This window comes from Vanessa cardui, chromosome 26 (genome assembly GCF_905220365.1).
Source record: "Vanessa cardui chromosome 26, ilVanCard2.1, whole genome shotgun sequence".
NCBI classification, from domain to species: Eukaryota; Metazoa; Arthropoda; class Insecta; order Lepidoptera; family Nymphalidae; genus Vanessa; species Vanessa cardui.
Genome location: NC_061148.1, coordinates 4,672,443 through 4,691,855, shown reverse-complemented (window position 1 = coordinate 4,691,855; position 19,413 = coordinate 4,672,443). Strand labels below are relative to the sequence as shown.

At 34.2% G+C, this 19,413-nt stretch overlaps 2 protein-coding genes and 2 long non-coding RNA genes across 6 annotated transcripts in view; 3 read left to right on the top strand and 1 right to left on the bottom strand.

The window, feature by feature from the left end:
- The window catches only part of LOC124540614 (E3 ubiquitin-protein ligase CBL), an 85,106-nt gene extending 79,984 nt beyond the window's left edge, over positions 1-5,122 (top strand). Inside the window, exons 10-13 of one of the 2 annotated variants that reach the window (XM_047118281.1) lie at positions 2,051-2,288; positions 2,828-2,946; positions 3,357-3,969; positions 4,402-5,122. In XM_047118281.1, the coding sequence (XP_046974237.1) occupies positions 2,051-2,288; positions 2,828-2,946; positions 3,357-3,969; positions 4,402-4,619 (1,188 nt within the window). In that variant the 3' untranslated portion in view covers positions 4,620-5,122. The remainder of the gene's footprint in view (positions 1-2,050; positions 2,289-2,827; positions 2,947-3,356; positions 3,970-4,401) is intronic. The other variant, XM_047118282.1, reaches the window with a different exon arrangement.
- Positions 5,123-9,573: 4,451 nt separating this feature from the next.
- LOC124540615 lies at positions 9,574-11,795 on the top strand. Its single transcript, XM_047118284.1, has 2 exons — positions 9,574-9,727; positions 11,229-11,795. Exons 1-2 carry the CDS (start codon positions 9,623-9,625, stop codon positions 11,769-11,771), a joined length of 648 nt encoding a protein of 215 aa, XP_046974240.1. The 5' UTR covers positions 9,574-9,622; the 3' UTR covers positions 11,772-11,795.
- A 484-nt stretch (positions 11,796-12,279) lies between these two features.
- On the top strand, positions 12,280-15,831 carry LOC124540624. Of its 2 annotated transcripts, none has more exons than XR_006967157.1 (3): positions 12,280-12,521; positions 14,018-14,137; positions 15,680-15,831. It is a non-coding gene; the product is annotated as an uncharacterized LOC124540624 (long non-coding RNA). The 2 variants fall into 2 exon arrangements; XR_006967156.1 differs by lacking the exon at positions 12,280-12,521 and adding an exon at positions 12,970-13,216.
- A 2,375-nt stretch (positions 15,832-18,206) lies between these two features.
- On the bottom strand, positions 18,207-19,023 carry LOC124540621. Its single transcript, XR_006967153.1, has 2 exons — positions 18,909-19,023; positions 18,207-18,496 (listed from the first exon to the last, which is right to left on the bottom strand). It is a non-coding gene; the product is annotated as an uncharacterized LOC124540621 (long non-coding RNA).
- Between the last annotated feature and the right edge of the window lie 390 nt (positions 19,024-19,413).

Sequence of the window (19,413 nt, the reverse complement as noted above, 5' to 3'; positions counted from 1 at the left end):
ATCATTGTTGTATCATCTCCAAATTGAGTTAGATTGCAATGCATCACATTTATTTAGGTTGCTTGAATTACAATGAATAAAAAAGGGAGGACTTTTTTCAAATTTCTGTCTTAGTGGGATGTCTGTAGATCGAGGGGCTTTTGGACACTCGAAAAACACGAGCCAATCATTCTCAAGGCAGAATAGCCATGATTATAGTAACTAAGTGTGTATTATAGATGTATTCTCTGTTCTCTCAGTATCATGAACTGTAAATGTACATTATTGTACGAGCTTTTCGAAGCATATGCATTTTATTTTCAACTTTCAAACTTGGGGGAATAAATAATTCGAGACATAAAGACAAATAACTAGATCTATCAAAAATAGACAGCTCAAAAGATTTCAAAAGCCACGTTTCGATTTATTTTGATACGATTTACTCTTGATGTATTAGTAAGTAACACCTCGTCCAATGCTGCTCAGTGAAATTCGGATACGCATATTTCATTTGGTATGTAGGGATTTCCCACTAATAGGGAACATGCAAATATAATATTATGACTACTTATTTGAGGATATAGTAGAAAAAAAAGTGAACATTGCAACGAAAATAAATTGCGTTTGTCGAATTAAAATGATAGTTAGGTTTGTCAAAGCAAACTCCAGATTCCTCTTTTTAGCTTGATAGCACATTTATTTCAGTTTTGTGTAAGACGATCCAGTCAAAAATCATTTATTTGAGAACTTTGTTGAAGTACATGAACACATTGGCACAAAACATTCGTCAACACGGCTTTTTGTGGAGTATCGATTCGATTTCGATTGAGTCAGCTTTAATTTTTTACAAAAAAGTATCTCAAAGGTCGAGTCAAAAAATGTCATGCCAAAATGCATGAAAGCCAGTGAGGACAAGTACGATATGTATAGATCAGTTTTCACGTGAAAATTTAAATTGTCATTTTGAAATCTCATTTTTGCAGTAAATTACAGTGTTTTAGATTTTTAATATACTTGTTGTGTCTATCCCATACGAAGTTCTTTAAAATAATCACAAAAATAAATATATCGCATCTTCCATATTTTCCACCAATCAGTGTTAAATACATGAAGAACATAGAAAGTTAATAATGCTCGTCGGAGTCGAGTTCATGTATATCGACCAAGTTTTCTATGGCTACACCTGATGTAAAATTTAAATATATGTACTTGTGGTCTATCCAGTATGGAGTTCTTTAAAATAAACACAAAAATAAAAATATCGCATCCTCCCTATTTTACATAGAAAGTTAATAATGCTTGTCATAGTCGAATTCATGTACATCGACCAAGTTTTCTATGGCTGCACCCAATGCCCATGTCGGCTCTATAACACAAATTTGTGCATCAAAGTATATTTATTTATTTATTTATGTACCAACAGAATATACAGAGAATTATATAGATGAAAAATGTGTACATAGGGATAAGTTATCTCTAACAAGAGATCTCTTCCAGAAACCCTGAATCTAGTTGAGATTATTTGTAGTACAGATTTATGGTGTAGGTACAATATCAATTAGTTTTATATTATAAAATTCAAGTAGACTTAACGATAAATTAATATATTACACACTAAATACAAATAAATATAGTACGACACAAATTAGATGTAGCATCGGAAAATGCAATGGAATGAAAATAAAACCGATTACTGCCGATTTACATAACCAATAGAAATAGCTCCCTATCGCGACATTTGACGCTATTCGTCGCTATAGATTCTCACGTCAGAGATAGCAAGTGCATGTAAATCGACGCGTCAAATTGACGAATATATTAGGTCATATGATATTACAAGTTATTACGTTTGTGCAAAGATCATATTCGCATGAGAAATAAATATTGATAATTGGGGATGGCGTACTTAATTCGGATGTGATCGGTTTTACGAATTTTGCCGATGCGACATCTAAGTTGTGTCGTACTATACATTAATATATACCGATATATATATATATATATATACATATATATATATATATATTTGTCGTTGAAACGACTACAAAAGTACAAAGAGCGGGCGCCACAGGACTGGGCTGAGTTCAACGCGGCGACGTCAACCATCGCGGCGCTGCGGCCCGGCGCGCGCTCGGCGGGCGCGTCGCCGCGACACTCGCCGCGCGCCGCCCGCCGCGCGCCCGCGCCCGCCGAGAACGCGTACGGGGAACTGCGAGCGCCACCTCTGCCGCCGCGCAAAAGTCTGTCGCCCGCAGACACGCTCGGCGCCGCCTCTAGCGTACAGGACCTCGCTTCTGCCGCCCTCATGGGTACGCTGCGGATCCTCTGTTGAATGCCCCTCTCGCCACAGTTTGTTTAGCCATCTGACTCACTCTTAACTTGAACATAGTAATACTGAGTATTGTTGCTTGCCAGTAGAATATGTTATTATATTGTTTTATTATATTGATGAGTGAGTAGAGTTGTGTCTCAAGTCACATATACATAAAAGTAACATTCATGTGATAGTAAGTTGGTAAATCGCTGTGACACTATTAAAGATTTACAAAATACTACTTATTACTTCTACTTATTTCTTTTTGGTGCTAACTCAATAGAGTTCAAAGGTTTTAACACCACAAAATTGACAACAGCTCTATCTAAATCAGTTGTATCAGAACACGAATTAGAAAGTCTTCGAATATTAAAAACCGAGGTTTAATAGTACTAGTTGGAATTTTGACATCCACCGGGCAGCCCCATCTCATTTTCGAAGCAAGTAGGCACCACTTTGCGATATAATATACTGACAAAGCCCAAATACGTAGACGCATCGTTCCTTGTTTTACAATAGGACTTCTTTTTCAAGTAGAACCTCGACGCCGCTCATCCTTGGAACCCGAACCGGATTCCAGACACCGCCTCACATCCGTCATCACTGGATCAACCGAAACTATCACGGGTCTCATCGACACCAGAAATCACGAGGTATCAAAGTTTAAAATACTCATATAATTATTATAGATAAATTGTCTTATTGACCAATAATTTTACGAATACGGTACATTTTGATCACTCTAAAATCTTGCAGCTGTAATTCTTATAGATTATTCATTTAATTTGTACTTAACAAGAATTTAAAAATACGGTTATCGGTTAGACCAAATTCAATCTTAATTTTCTTGCACGAACTTACTTTTTCATATAACATATCCAAACTTCCGCGAAGAGTTCTACCAAGAAAAGGATTCAGCTACACTTTAATTTAATGGCTGTATTCAAGGATTGCTTCTGAAGATAAAACCACTTATAAAAATCTGCGATTTAAGCATTTCCTTCGAATATGGCCTTTCCCTTCCCTTATAACATTGTCAATGATTGCTTATAACGTTTTTCAGATACCGCCAGATCCAAGAGCATTCGAAAAGCCAAGACGAGCTTGCACACCACAATCAAACAGCAGACCTTTACCCGCACCGCCACCAGAACGACAACCATTAGACAGAACACCATCCGACCCCAAACCAGAAAAATCTGACAACCGACCCGAACGACACATAACGGACCGGCCAGAACGAGCCATCCCGGACAGATTAGCCGACACGAGACACTTGAACGACCGACTCGCAGACAAGGAGAGACACGAAAGATCATCAGAATGGTTAGAAAATAGAAGCGTTTCAGATAACAGAACGGATAGATCTAATTCAGAGAATAGGATTTTGGACAGGCATACGGAGAGATACATGCAAGAAAGACATATAGACTTCAGAAATCCACCAGAGAGGCCGGATAAGCCGGATAGACAGAACGATCGGTCAAGTTTCGATCGGGATACGAGGGTGGAGAATAGAGCGCCGCCGAGACAAAGATCCTTACCGTCAACGACTAGCGGCAGCTTGGATAACCAACCGACGAAATCGACGACAATGCCGAAATTTCCCTCTGAAGAGATCAAAGATCCACCGTACGAAAATGTTGCGGTGGAGAAAAATGAATTAGCGGTTGCACGTAAGTTTATTTTTTGTTTAAAATGACTTGTCACCATTTTGATCTGAGATGGCCCAGTGCTTAGAACTTGTGCATATTAACCGATGATTGCGGGTTACAGGCAAGCACCACTGTATATTCATGTCCTTAATTTGTGTTGTATGTTTATAATTCGTCTCGTGCTCGGCGGTTCAGGAAAACATCGTGAGGAAACCTGCATGTGTCAGATTTCATAGGAATTCTGCTACATGTGTATTCCACCAACCCACATTGGAATTCTCTCTATTTCTTGATAGGCAAATTCTTCGCAAAGGAGAAGGTTTGGAATATATATCTATTGGAGGCCTTAGTCCAGAATTGGGAAATTTACAGGCTGTTGTTGTTGTCGCCATTTTAGAGATTATATTTGTGACTTATGATAATATATTTCAACTATTTATTTCTTTGTTACAGCCAAAAAAATCAACCCACTGACACACGATAAGCACGGCAGGAAGTACGGTGATAATGTGTCGTATGAAAATATAAATTTAGACTACATCGCCCGTTTAGTTGGGGAGGGTTATCCAAAGGACATTGTAGTGAGAGCATTGGGTATCACGCGGAATGACCTTGAAATGGCTTGCGATATATTACACGAATTCGGGTCTAAAATACAGCATAAGTGTTAAAGAATTGTTTTAAATTTAGCGGCACTAATTTTTGACATTTTTTAGTCTGTGGTTTTAAAATGGCTATGCAGATTTTTAATATGGTAATCTTTTGGTGTTGCACGCTTTGATTTTTCTCAATTAATTGTTTTTTTTTAATTAAAATTATTCCGTGATAAATATTAGGTCTAAAATTTAAATCTAAATAAATAGAAAGTTTCATAAATTTTATAGAATTATTAAATAAGCGACGATGAGGTTATATGGCGGTTTAGCGTGTTGAATCTATTAGCGTTTTTCGTCTATGAATTTAAAAAAAGAATATATTGTACATAAACGCGTTTTAAATTTTTTCAAATGTTACGGGCTGGTTAGGCAAATTGTAAAAAATGCCAGATTCGCATATGGCAACACTAGGTATAATGCACAAATGATCGATACAACCGATAGTATTATAGATTTAAAAAAAATACTTTAAGCTTAAAAGATACTTTAAAATGTTGTATTTATTTGCGGTTTAAATACATTATAATTTTCTTCCAGTGTTTTTTTAATCAGTATTCGATTCTCGCTATATTTTTTAACAACACTAGCTTTGTATATAAACATATAATTCTATATTTTCGTATAAAAACGCTGTCTTAAAAAAAATACTTAAAAATTGCATAAATATATATATTTTCATAATTAAAATATGTAATTCGATACTTCGACTTATGATATTCGCAATAATTTAGAATCGATTTTAAATATTGTTTAAGTAAATATAATACACGACTTCAAGCATTCGGTTCACAGACGTAAAGAAGTAAATTTATTTACCGATGAGCTTAAAACATGAAATAAACACGACAATCATTTTTATATTCGATCTTCTTGATATTTTTCTAAATAAAAAAAAATTAATATTGTTATCGATAAAAATTTTCAAATCAAAATCGAATCGTTCGTTTTAATCGATTGTGAATGATGAATGAATTGACTGAAACTTAGGTTAAAATACGACTAGTCTTAATCTTGCTATGATTCTTTTTAAGTCTTATTATATTACAATAGTAATATCTATAGAATTGTAGTCATTCTCCTCGAGCCTCTAGCATATGCGTACATATCCACCAATTAACTAGTCAAACTAACGGACAAAAGTCCTCATACATAATAACCTGTAGGCCTAATCGAGACGGAACATCTCAAAATATTTTGTCCTTTTCGCACTTATAGTTGTATCGAATCTACAAGGTTTGATGCCAATGTCACACTTAACATGTGTTAGAAAAGGACAGAGTACTTTTATCTAAAATTGTAACAATTCGTTTATCTTTGATAGGTTGGTTTTTGTTTTTGTCAAAACCTCATTATAAATAGCAATATTTACGTCAAATGTAAAATTACATGTAAGGAAAAATAACTAATTATTAGTAAGCATAGATATAGAGAATGGATTGAAGAATATAATCAGAAAAATAGTCATTGTTTAGAAAGAGACAAAACGACGAAGCGGCCAATAGCTGTTTTCTATCCTTGTTTATTATCGCCCCGTCTCTCTCACACTTATCCGCCCATATTTACAGGGAAACTGACAGGGAACTCTTAGTCCATTCTCTATGTCTGCTAAATAGATAACCATCTCAAAATCCTAGAAACTTGTCTGGACTGGTAATCCAACGACGCCATTTTGTCTAACACCATATAATTCAATGATCATAAATTTGTTCTTATTTTCTCGCCCTTTTTGAGATAAAAAAAAGTCCAATAAAAATAATGTTCACCCTAATTGGTACAAAAAATAATGGCAACACTGAAATCGATGACAGTGACAGTTACGGGACCAGATGGATTTGTTTCTCCATTGAATCCTGCACCGTGGGCTCATAATTGTAAAGAACTATTACTGCGATATTTCATATGCCTTCTGAGATAATTTCCTACATCATGTACATAACTTTGGAATAAATATTGTGCATCAGCTGACGTCATTATTAAAACATGACTTATCCCATCGAGAGGGATGTTCTTACCAACTGTCATTTTCGAAATTCAAATTGACAAATTGAAAAACGTGATGATATCTGTTTTATACGATTTCAGAAACCCAAAATCTTAGTTCTTTTGATATGGATTTGCTGTCCCGTTCGCACTGCTTGTAACTTTTATTGCTTTTACAATTTGACACTTATTGTTTGGTGTTAGAGTTTAAATTGAAAGTGCAATTATAAGAGCAAATGACGATGATATCTGTTAAATACGATATCTGTTAAGTCCAAAATCTTAGTTCTTTTGATATGGATTTGCTGTCCTGCTCGCACTGCTTGTAACTTTTATTGTTTTTACAATTTGACACTTATTGTTTTGTGTTAGAGTTTAAATTGAAAGTGCAATTATAGGAGCAAATTCCCTATTATTTCCGATATGTTTGCTGATGCAAGATGATTATTCTGAAGTACTATAAACATTCGTTTCAATATAATTAGTTATAAATAGACAGTATAAAAAAAACGTTATTACTTTGAACTATTTTGTTTCTGCATATTTTTTTTACAAATAAACAAATATTAAAAGGTACTAGTACTAGTATATGTGACAGAAGTACAACCTCGTTCTGAGTCGTTGCGAATTAATGTTACATAAAATCGTTGCATTGAAATCTCGCTCAAAGAACGATCACTAATTCAAATCACGATATTTTTTTAATAATTGTTTCTTTGTTGATACTCTGTAAAAATATATAGAAATTAACTGTAGGTACTATATAATATTCTAAACTTAACTTTAAAAGTGATAACGCATTATGCATAACCAGAATAACGCAAATTTAACGCGATTTTTTTCGTAATTATTTCGCGTGAATTGAATTAAAATTTGACGTCGAAAGTTTGTAAATTTAAATCTCTGAAGTTTTTTATTATTATAATAATTATTGTAATTTTTATACTACTTTAATAGCACTAATACTTGATATATACTGATTAATTTAAAAAATAAACCTATTCCATATTTTATTTTTTCATATTTTATGACGTTTATTTTTTATCTGTAGTCAATATTTTTTTAATTGTCATAAAAGTCGTTATTTATATTGAAGAGCATTATTTATTTGCTTATTTAAATAGCTCGAAATAGAAATCCCTTTATGTCAAATTAATAAACCTACCGTTTGTTTAAATTTTTTAATTGGCAACATTGTGATTATTACGGTACCAATTTAAAAAGTGCCCGTGATCGTATGAATGAACAATTAAATTTAGTATCATATCATTCGACAATATTTACACGTTTATCATGCACTTTTACTAATGTTAGTTGTTGATTACAATTCTAATGGCAGATTCGAAAAGTATAACTCTGATAGATTTCCACTAGATATTTGTAAAACATATTTTTTGTATAACTAAAACAGACTTTTTAATCATTGTTAAGCGAGTGATTAGTAAACAAATGCTGTGTCTCTTTCTTTCGAATATCAAATCAATGATGAAAGAAAGAGATAATTAAGTGTTTAACTGAACAGTCGCTAAAGTTTTAAATATTTTAAATCTTAATATTGTTTCAAGCAATTACCAAATTGGTTCAGAGTATGTAATCATTTATGTTCTGAATGAATATTATAATTTTTCTATATTGCAACACTTCTAGTGGAAATTTATCAATAACATGAAGATGGCAACATTAATTTTAATATTTTTTAATCTTTATTTATGGTGGATTTGTATAAATTGAAAACGACGAAGATCTTTTGTAATATACTTATTTTTAATATTTCACTGAGATTTTTTCCTTGCAATATGAAAAAAAAAACAATTTTATTTGTTTTGGCTTAAAGGAAAGGTATGTTTTGGTGAGGCTAGGAATTGTTTACGCTTTCATCAAGGTATGTTTCCAAATATAATTAAGCAAAATTATGTATGAAGTTTTATTTAAAACCACATAAATACATAAATATTGAACATCACATACGTTTCTCAGATCCCAATGTAAGTAGCTAAAGCACTTGTGTTATGGAAAATCAGAAGTGACGACGGTACCACAAATACCCAGACCCAAGACAACATAGAAAACTAATGAATTTTCTATATCGACTCGGCCGGGAATCGAACCCTCAGAGTGGCGTATCCATGAAAACAGGGGTAGTGTGTACACATTACTCGACGGAGGTCATCACACTCGTCACATAGTATTTGAATAATTCTTTTTGCTTTTCAGGGACACTAAACAGGCGCTACTTATAGACGTAACGTAACGCAATTAAGAACTCTTTGAATAGAACTTTTTTTTTTATGGTATAGGTTGGCGGACGAGCATATGGGCCACCTGATGGTAAGTGGTCACCATCGCCCATAGACATTAACGCTGTAAGAATTATTAACTATTCCTTACATCGTCAATGTGCCACCAACCTTGGGAACTAAGATGTTATGTCCCTTGTGCCTGTAATTACACTGGCTCACTCACCCTTCAGACCGGAACACAACAATACTGAGTACTGTTGTTTGGCGGTAGAATAACTGATGAGTGGGTGGTACCTACCCAGACGGGCTTGCACAAAGCCCTACCACCAAGTAAAACATATATACTATTTTTGCACATTTTTGCCCATCAAACCGGTATGTTGTTATGACTTTATTGGCAAAAGCTAAAATAAGCCAACTTTAATTAGATATTCAAAATTTAATTGGTTATAAAAAAAATCAATCGATCGCTGATAAATCCAATAATAGGACTGAAATCATCATGAAGCCTGGGCTCACGTATGTTGAGTCCCTAAGAAAAACAAATACCTTCATTCCCTCTCTTTACCGAATAAAAAAGTTATATTATACAAGGTTGAAAAAACAGAGCCTAAAAATTTTTTTTTGCAAACTGTACCTTTTAAGTACTAGTGATAAGGTAATAGTCTTATTTGCCATATCAGTAACTTAAGTAATCAATCCTATTCCACAATTCACTTAAAAATAATAAAAACTAGTAAAAATGTATACTGACCAAATCGGTTAATGAAAAAATAGTATTATAAGCGTGAAAAGTTAATGTTCGGAATCATAATTACATTTCTGCGTATGAAAATCAATTATTCGTCGCCAGAATATTTCGCTATGGTCGATTTTATTTACTTAACATTTTTATGTATTACGGTAAGTTACATCGAATAAGATTATAAAAGGGTATTAATTCAGCAATGCTTGCAAGGTCTTGTAAATTTTAATATATTTTAAGATGCACTTACTGCTTAAAATAAAATTTTATTTTGCAAGTTAAATCTTTTTAATAGTTGGGCTATTGCTGAGAAAATAAATATAGCGATCGCATGAGGCCGTTGATTCAAGGGGATCACAGTGAACCACAATCATTTTATTTTAAAACCATATTTTCTAATTTCGCACTCATTGGTAAAATAAATATACCGCAAGTATATTTTTAAGCATAAAATTAAAACATAGCCATATCATTTTGCCGATATTAAAACCCCAGCGTTCACATAGCTACTGACTTCTATTCCAAAGGCACGCAACATCCGTTTTCATTATAGACAAAGACACCTCCATATTCGCAATGACTCCCCAAAAGACAAATTACGTCACTGCACTGTTACACTCTTCTGGTTTTGGACTTTCAGTAGATCAGAATTTTTACTCAACGAGCTCCGATTAGTAAATAAGAGGATCTGAACTCAACGGCCCGGTAACGGTGGACATAATTTGCCTCACTTTGATCGCTTGGTCAACAGGCTCATTTATGTTTACACAAGTAGGTACTGTCGGTTTTATGGCTATGCTAAGTCACATTCTGTTGATGTGTGTCTCGTGGAAGCCTTAGCTCTTTAGCCTATCAGTAAATTCTTCTCCATATTCACTGTGGTAGTGCCACTGTCTTCACTTGTCTTCCGATCGGCGCGTACTAGTGGAGGAGGAGCAAAACTTTAGCAAAAGCAAATGATTGTAGTAATACATTGCTCATTATCATGCAAAGCTCTCAAAGCAGGGAGTTTGGTAGGAGGTTGCCAGCCACTCAGACGACGCAATAACAATATCCTTATGACAGATTTCATCAACAGTGGCTTTATCAAGAGAGACGTAATGGCCTACCATTACGTCCGAATAGTTCCAGATATTTAACCAAAACAGACCACATAGATCATATCCAAGTGAAACCAGAGCAAGAAGTTTACGATACTAAGTCTAAGAAATGAAATTCATAATATCACAACGACAGTACTGCACAATCATTTAGACGATTGGTGTTCTGCTATGTAGGCCTTTTAATTGAGGAAATCTTTTGCTAATTAGCATTGCGATTGATAAACTAATCTAGCAGCTTATTTTTATAGGCTGTAACAGATTTCTATATTATTCTTAACTAGCGAAGTGCCCGACTTCGTATGGTTGCAATACTGATACTAAATATACTGCAGATTGTCTTACAATGTTCACAGTTTTTCAGCCATTCTCTACAATATTGGGCATGCATATAAACCTTTCTCTTGAATCAATCTATCTATTAAAAAAACATTTCCAAATCCGTTGTGTAATTTTAAAGATTTAAGCAGAAATAGGGAAAGGTAAATGACTTTATTTTATACTCTGTAATGATGATGATTTAGTTTATTTATTTAGTTTAAAACTTTTGTTTTTATAGTTCCATCAAACATCTGGCGAATTCCAAGAACACTTAGACCTGCAGAAGCTATCTGAAATAATGTTCAGAGACGAAAAATACAACATTCTCAAACCGACAGTACATGTTATAAGAGATCATTTCAAAGACTTCATACAAAAAAGAAACAGCGCAAATTTTCCAACAGATAAAGTATATTTAGATAAAAATGGTTTTAGACATTTCTGGAAAGGCATGGAGATATCCAGACCTAAAAGTTTGCGTAAAACTGATTTATCTGACAGAGCAATTATATTAAATACTGATAAGGAATCCATACCAATTAAAGCCAATAAGAAAGAAATTTCTACTATCAATGACATTAATAAAAATGACACATCTGTCAAAATTAAAGACAAACCAAGAAGAAAGAAGAAAATACAAGAAGATATATTTACTCCAGCTAAACAAAATTTAAGAGAAAAGTCGACTGTTGTGAAAACTACATTTTTCTGTCCATTTTTTGGTGTTATTCGAATGTCTACTAATGTTGGTAATAATTTTGAGGATAGTGCGAGATATTAGTGATGATAATATTAAATACAATAATCGAAATAATATATGTTTAAAATCACTTTGATATTGATAAGTATTTTATAGGTCTATGAAACCTTTTTTGCACACAATACCAATACGAGTATATTTGCTACATTAGGTTTAAATATTTGAAAATCAATCAACAACAGCAAAACAGTTTATTCATCAAAAGGTTTGCTTGTATTGACTTCTTTGGGTCCATCCATAAACCTTCGATTAAATCTCCTCGTCATATATGGGTCTTCATCATCGTTATCGTATTTATAAGCATCAAATGTATTTAGAAAACCGTTCACAGCTGTTTTTAATGCTCGCCTGTAACTTGTTACTGGCATTTGTCTTCTTAACATTACTACCGGTTCGAATGGTATCACCATACCAGCTGCGCTTGCTAAGAGAGGTATTAATGGTGCTGGTAAGTAGAAAGAAACGATTTCCATCACCCCGTTAACGATACACGTTCCTATATTTGTAAGAACGGATTTTATTTTCGGTGTACACAAAAATAGTTGTATGGCAAATTTAATTTTGCTATAAAAGTTTAGTACTGGTGTGTTTTCGACATCTGATATTTGTGATTTGTTTTCTTTGTGTGATTCGAATTCTTTATCAAGTATTTCATTGTTTTCATCGATGACGTTAGAATTTAATGATTTATAAGGTTTATCGTCTAATGTTGTTGTTTTTTCGAATTGATCATTTATTTCTGGATTATAACCGTCTGGTTGAGGCTGAAAGGTATTTTATTACAGTTAAATTTTAACAAATAAATCATTATATTATTTCGTTATATAAAATATGGTCAAAACTATCAGTTTGAGATAATCATTAAAATTCCTACAAATACACCGCAATTATATTAAATACAGTACGGGATTCACATTATCATAAAGAAAACACTTGCCAGTCATAAAAGAGAATTAGGAGATAAAACATTGATAAATGATTAAAAAGAGAACTAAGAATAAAGTAAAAACGGAGAAGCAGTAGTACAATTATGTAAAATCTAAATAATAACATCTTAGATGGCAGTAGGTAGGTAATATCAGTGGTAGCTAAATTAACGAAAAATTATTTTATAGCTTTAATAAAGTGAAATTTACATAAAATGTATACAAAAAATACTTACGGTTGCTTCAAATAAATATATGTTAAATATAAATGAAGTTACCAAAAGAAAATACATATTTGTTGCAAGAAATGTTTTCGTAACTCGCTCGTTAAATTATAATTTACAACTGTAGTGGATATAAAATATTTTATATTTTAGAGACGTATATATTATTTCAAATAAATATATACATATCTTTTGTATTACAATTATTAAATATAAGTTTTCCCGTTTGCATAGTTTTGTTTTGTGCAAGAACTTCTAGGAAGGTCATCATATCCTAACGCCAAGCTGAAGAGTATTGTGGTGTATGGTTTAAAACGTGAGTGAGCCAGTATAACTTCAGGCTTAAGAGATTTAACATCTTTGTTGGTGGCTCAATTAAATATAAGTTATGTATATGAAATATTTCTATCGATACCAAACTTACGTTGATTTGTTGTTTATTGAACGTTTAAATTAAAGAAGTACATACGCACTACTGTCATCTTCTCTTTAATTCTTTACGTCTGCTGTTTTCATCCTGCTTTCTTCATCCCTGTTTACCTACTTAAATACTTGTAAGTATGACAAATTTTAAATTCGAGGGGAATTAAACCCATCACCAATTTCATAAGAAAACTACAAAACTTGAGTTTTACTTAATGGTCTCTTTTGATTTCTCTTGCATGTTTACTGACCAGGTCCATTTGTTCGTCTCTCTCTGTCAATAATTTATTTACTCTTTGTATCGGCATCTTTTACAATAATAATTTGTGATATTATTATAATTTGATGATATCCAGATATTTAAACATTATATAATATTAAAACTCCTCAGAACCTCTATTGTGGGGCTCCCTCTCTTGTACCAGGAACCAGAAAAATTGCCCCGGTTGCAATCTCCTAAATCCAGCCATGCAAGTTAGGGAACGAATATTTTGGGATTTTGCCCGTGAACTTAAAATCTTCCACCAAAGCATCTTCTTATAGCTTTCATTAAATTGAAATTAGAATCTAATTGTTTCGAACATCTTAATATGTACACATCAGAGATTCATCGCCAATTAAAAAGAATAATCAAACAAGATTACTTGCGTTAGCGTCGATAACGCGATTTTAATTAGAAATTATTGCGTTCCAGCCACGAAAAATTCGTAACATAAATATTTGTGTGTAATCCCTTAACAATCATCAAGAAACAATGAATATTCTACTCGTTGCCATCACGGTCTTCGTTTTAATAACGAATGTGGTCACGCAGGTGAGTTGTTCATATTTATGACTAACATCTTCAATTTATTTGGCAATCATTTTATTAACTATATTATTAATTAGCGACCCGTGCCCCGTCTTCGCATGACTGTTTTACTGATATTAAAATATATTATTTATATTACTGATATTACAATTTGTTTATTTACAAAAAAACTTCTAAAGTTATCGCTGCCCTTTACTATATTGCCCATGTATTATATACAAAAATCTTCCTCTCGATTCACTCTATCTATTAAAAACCGCATCCAAATCCGTTGTATAATTCTAAAGATCTAAGCATACATAGGGACAAATAGCTGTAAACGACTTTGTTTTATAGTAAGTAAGGATAAGGAAAACTTTATTGAGAATCTGTGTGCACGTTTCTGAGCCAAGAGCTACAGTGGCATGGCTGATAGAGGCAGCCGACCTACCTAAAATTCTTTAACATACTATTTGAATGTACTAAGTATTGTAAAAATACAGATAACCTTTTATTTCCTTAGTGTACTTACAGTGGATAGCTTTTAAAACAATTATGAATGAAACAAAGATATCGCTTTGTAATAATTACGTGCGTCAAATCATCCCCACCTTATTTGACCCTGTTATTCGCACCCCATCTTAGCTAAGCCATGGAACTCTGAGCCTATAATTTATGTTACGTCATGTCGCCATAGTTATTCTATACTTATATTACAAATACGAAGATAACTCTGTCTGTATTAAGCCGCTTAAACGGGTCAACCGATTTGGATAAAGTTTGTTATGGAGATCTTTTGAGTTTCGGGAGAGCACATGAATATGTTTTTTTATGGAATAGGTTGGCGGACGAGCATATGGGCCAACTGATGGTAAGTGTTCACCATCACCCATAGACAATGACGCTGTAAGAAATATTAACCATTCCTTACATTGTCAATGCGCCACCGACCTTGGGAACTAAGATGCTATGTCCCTTGTGGCTGTAGCTACACTGGCTTACTCAACCTTCAAACCGGAACACGACAATACTGCAAACTGTTGTTTAGGGGTAGGATATCTGATGAGTGAGTGGTACCTACCCAAGCGGGCTTGCACAAAGCCCTACCGCCAAGTATATTGAAATAATCCTTTTAGGGTGTCAGTCAGTGTGTTATAAAAATTTACCTATCCGAAATATCTTATGTGAAACTTTTATTAATTTCGGTTTAAGTCGTGATTTATTCCACCAACTAACATTTGAATATTATGGATTGAAAAAATTCAGAACAAATATTGTTTTTAATCATACGAAAACATTTTAACCAAATTTAAATAAAATAAAGACCAGATGACTATCCTAGCTATAACACATAGTTAATTCAATAAACTCCTTTAAGGATAAAACTATTCGCTCCCAAAAATAATTGAAAAACACCAGAAATAACGTCTAGGACAAATTGATAGGGTTACTTTTTGGTTTTGGTGATAAAATACTTGATTGATCAGAGGATTCCGAGACAAGAGCCCGCAACCGCACCCAACTCCAATAAACATATAGTACATTTTATTGTATTTTATATTACAGGTGCCGTACGATTACATACCTATAGGCAGGCAGTCTCGACGCGAATGGCCGGGCGCTCATCCATCTGACATTAATCTTAATTACGAACGCATGTTCCCTTCACGCCGCAGATACAGTGATTAATTATAATGTGATATAATAAAAATATATATAAGCAGAATTAATTTGTTTTTATTAATTTCGTGGCATAAATCGGTGGAAGGGAAAATAGGCCACAATATCGTAACAAGCTGGTAGCGGCATCATTTTTTTATATTGTTCTATTCCTGCGGTACGGGGCACTTAAGACCTCGTATATAACTATCATAATACCGGTATAGGGCTTATAAGACCCTGTAGCTTTTATGAAACTAAAACTGTATGTGATATGATCGAATTTTATTTCATCAGTGTGGTTTTTTTTTTTTTTTTTTTTTTTTATGGCATAGGTGGCAAACGAGCAGGAGGCTCACCTGATGGAAAGTGACTACCACCGCCCATGGACATCTGCAACACCAGGGGGCTTGCAGGTGCGTTGCCGGCCTTTAAGAAAGGAGTACGCTCTTTTCTTGAAGGTTCCCATGTCGTATCGGTTCGGAAAAACCGCCGGCGAAAGCTGGTTCCACAAAGTAGTTGTGCGAGGCAGAAAATGTCTGAGAAATCGCGCTGTTGTGGATTTTCGGACATCAAGGTGGTGCGGGTGAAACTTAGAGTTTTGGCGAGATGTCCGAAGGTGAAATTCAGCAGCCGGGATTAATCCGAACAATTCCTCGGAACATTCCCCGTGAAAAATTCGGTAGAAGATGCAGAGTGATCCAACATCTCTACGCAAAGCCAAAGGATCAAGGAGATCGGAAAGGGCTTGATCGTCGATAACTCGGGCCGCTCTACGTTGAATGCGGTCAAATGGAAGGAGCTGATACTGGGGAGCACCCGCCCAGAGGTGAGAGCAGTACTCCATGTGAGGCCGAATTTGCGCCTTGTAAAGTTTTAGGCGATGGGCCGACGTGAAATACTGTCTCGCCTTGCTGAGCACACCCAGCTTTTTTGAAGCCAATTTGGCTTTGCCTTCCAATTGACCGCGGAACTGAACAAGGCTCGAAATATCAACGCCAAGTATTCCGATACTACCTGTAGCGGCTATCGGAATGTTCTCAAATTGTGGAGATACGACAAATGGTGTAGTAATAATAGTAATGGTAAGTGGTCAAAGAGACTCCGTATTAAAATAGGTACACCGTAGTATTCTGTATTCAATAGGCATCATATAAATACATGTTCACTTTCCTACAATATATCAAATAGAGGTTACGGTATTTGCACGACTAAGAAATCTACGTTTTTCTAAACCGCGCCGCAAGGGAGATACATACGTGGCGTATTTGACTACGCTCCGTATTGAACATGTTAAGTGCAGACTATTGGCCATTAAAATTGGTATTGAATGAAAAATAATCATTCCATAATCTACCAATGCACCACCGACCTTGGCGACTAAAATTTAATATCCCTTGTGCCTGTAGTTACAAAGATCTCCAATCCAACACAAAAATACAAAGTATTGGTGATTGACAGTAGAATATATGTGACCCAAAGGGACTTGTATAAAGCCATACAACCAAGCAAAGGTAATGCATAAAATGATTTATCTTGCTACTAAATATTATTTTACAAATTAATTCGAACATTCTCATTTCTGTCAGTCAGATTTTTCAATTTTTTATATTAATAGCGTTGCCGATTTTTGTCTCACTAAATATGGGACGATAGCTGTACGTAGAAGTCAAAGTCTTCAGAAGGTCATAGTCTTATTTTTGAGAGCTACACAGTCGATGTGCAGAAAATTCAAGAGGATTCTAAATTAGAATTTACTAAATTGTTACGATTTAATAAAGAATTAATATAAAGAAAACTTACTAGCCGGGTAGAGAGCGGCGCTCTGACTAAATATATTAAAGCAAATCTAAAATGTAAGAACAGACGTTATCAGTTTACAAGGAAATTAAATGAAAACAAAACCAGTCACAAGCTTCAAAACTTGTAAAAATCTGTTGGAAAAATGCGAAGGATCACGTGTTACCCATTAATATGTTTAATTTTTATATCAGTCACAACAATATTTTTATAATTTGACTGTAGATATATAAACATAATACATTAAAATTGTCCACTCGTTATCTTCATATTGGGTCCCTGTACTGTGGAGGCCCTAGGATATATGCCCCACCTGCATACCCTTAAATCCGGCCCTGCATGTAAGTTTCGTTTGTTATATTGAAAAAGCCATTTTATACTAAATGCATGGGTATGTATACACAATACTTATACCAAAACTACATTTTTTACAACTTTAGCGCGTTCCTATCCTGACACAAACCTAGAAAGAAGCCCGTCGGTGTGGACTGGACTCTCCAGTTTGTCCCGACTCAATATGGACTTTGGTTTGAGTGGCACTTTCTGCTGTGGCGTTAATAATATAGTACCCAGAATTGCATTAATAATAATATCACACTAACATACTATTTATTATATGTTAAAAAACACAATATCAGATAATAGCACGCTTTATTACTTTTATATAAAACCTTAGTTTCGATTACTGAACATTAATATAAATTAGTGGGATATATGTGCTGGTGCATATAATCGGTCTATTGTTAGGAATTTACAAAATCAGATATTTATAGTTTGAAGTCGTATTTACTTCATTTTGAAGGATAGCTAGTGATGATGTAGGTTTCTGCTGGCATGTAGAGACTTCACCAAGTTTCGGACGTTGACATTGGGCGGGACGTTGGAAGCAAGTCTGGCGTAATTTGCAGTGTAGTCGAATTCACCCTGAAAGAATTAAAAACGTAATTACATGCCCATAATTTTTTTACATTAACAGCCTGTAAATTTCCCAATGGTGGGCTAAGGCCTCCTCTCTCCTAGAGGAGAAGGTAAGGAGTATATTCCACCACGTTATTTTTTGGCAAAATTTCGTCGAAATTGACTCATGCAGGTTTCCTCACGATATTTTCCTTCACTGCCGCGCTCGAGGTGAATTATAAGCACAATAAAGCACATGATAATTCAGCGGTGCCTTGCCTGGGTTTGAACCCGAAAACATCGTCTAAAATGTACTCGTTCTTACCACAGGGCCATCTCATTTTTTTTTAAATGATCATTAATATTCGCCATTATGCCAAGTATTCTGATCAAACTACCAATATACCAAACTTATTTAAAAATATACAAAATCTCTTACCACTGCGGCGCACAGGAGCGCGAAGAGCACAGAAAATAGCACCAAGAATCTCATTTTGCGGTTAATGATGTCGTTACGATATCTGACCACACTTTTATAGAACAGGTAACGAACCGTGGCTTTATAGTTATTGTAATCAGTTCATTATTGACGCCTGTCCCAATAATAATCGATTTGACGCCTTCTTAATTATTGTTGATGCTTCAATTATTTATAATATATTAGATTACATATTATACTGAGAATTATTGAAATAAGACTATATGGAAAATGTATATATATGGCATTGTGTTTCTATTCAGATACAGTATCTGAATAGGTAGTATAACTAAGGGGTGTAATCTGTATATGATATTATACCCCAGGATACTGAAACTAAATTATAATAGCAAAGAGCGAACCTGCAATTTGAGATTAAATGGCGTCGGGAATGATGGCAATTACACCACCCATTAACGTCAACCTTTTAGTTCATGCTTGTACTAGCCAGGCATTGAGGAGAAGT

Bases quoted from the DNA above. Each gene is read 5' to 3' on its own strand.
- LOC124540615 (XM_047118284.1), top strand. From the start codon at position 9,623: ATGTTCGGAATCATAATTACATTTCTGCGTATGAAAATCAATTATTCG. The intron at 9,728-11,228 runs GTAAGTTACATC...TTGTTTTTATAG, and splicing joins TAACATTTTTATGTATTACG to TTCCATCAAACATCTGGCGA.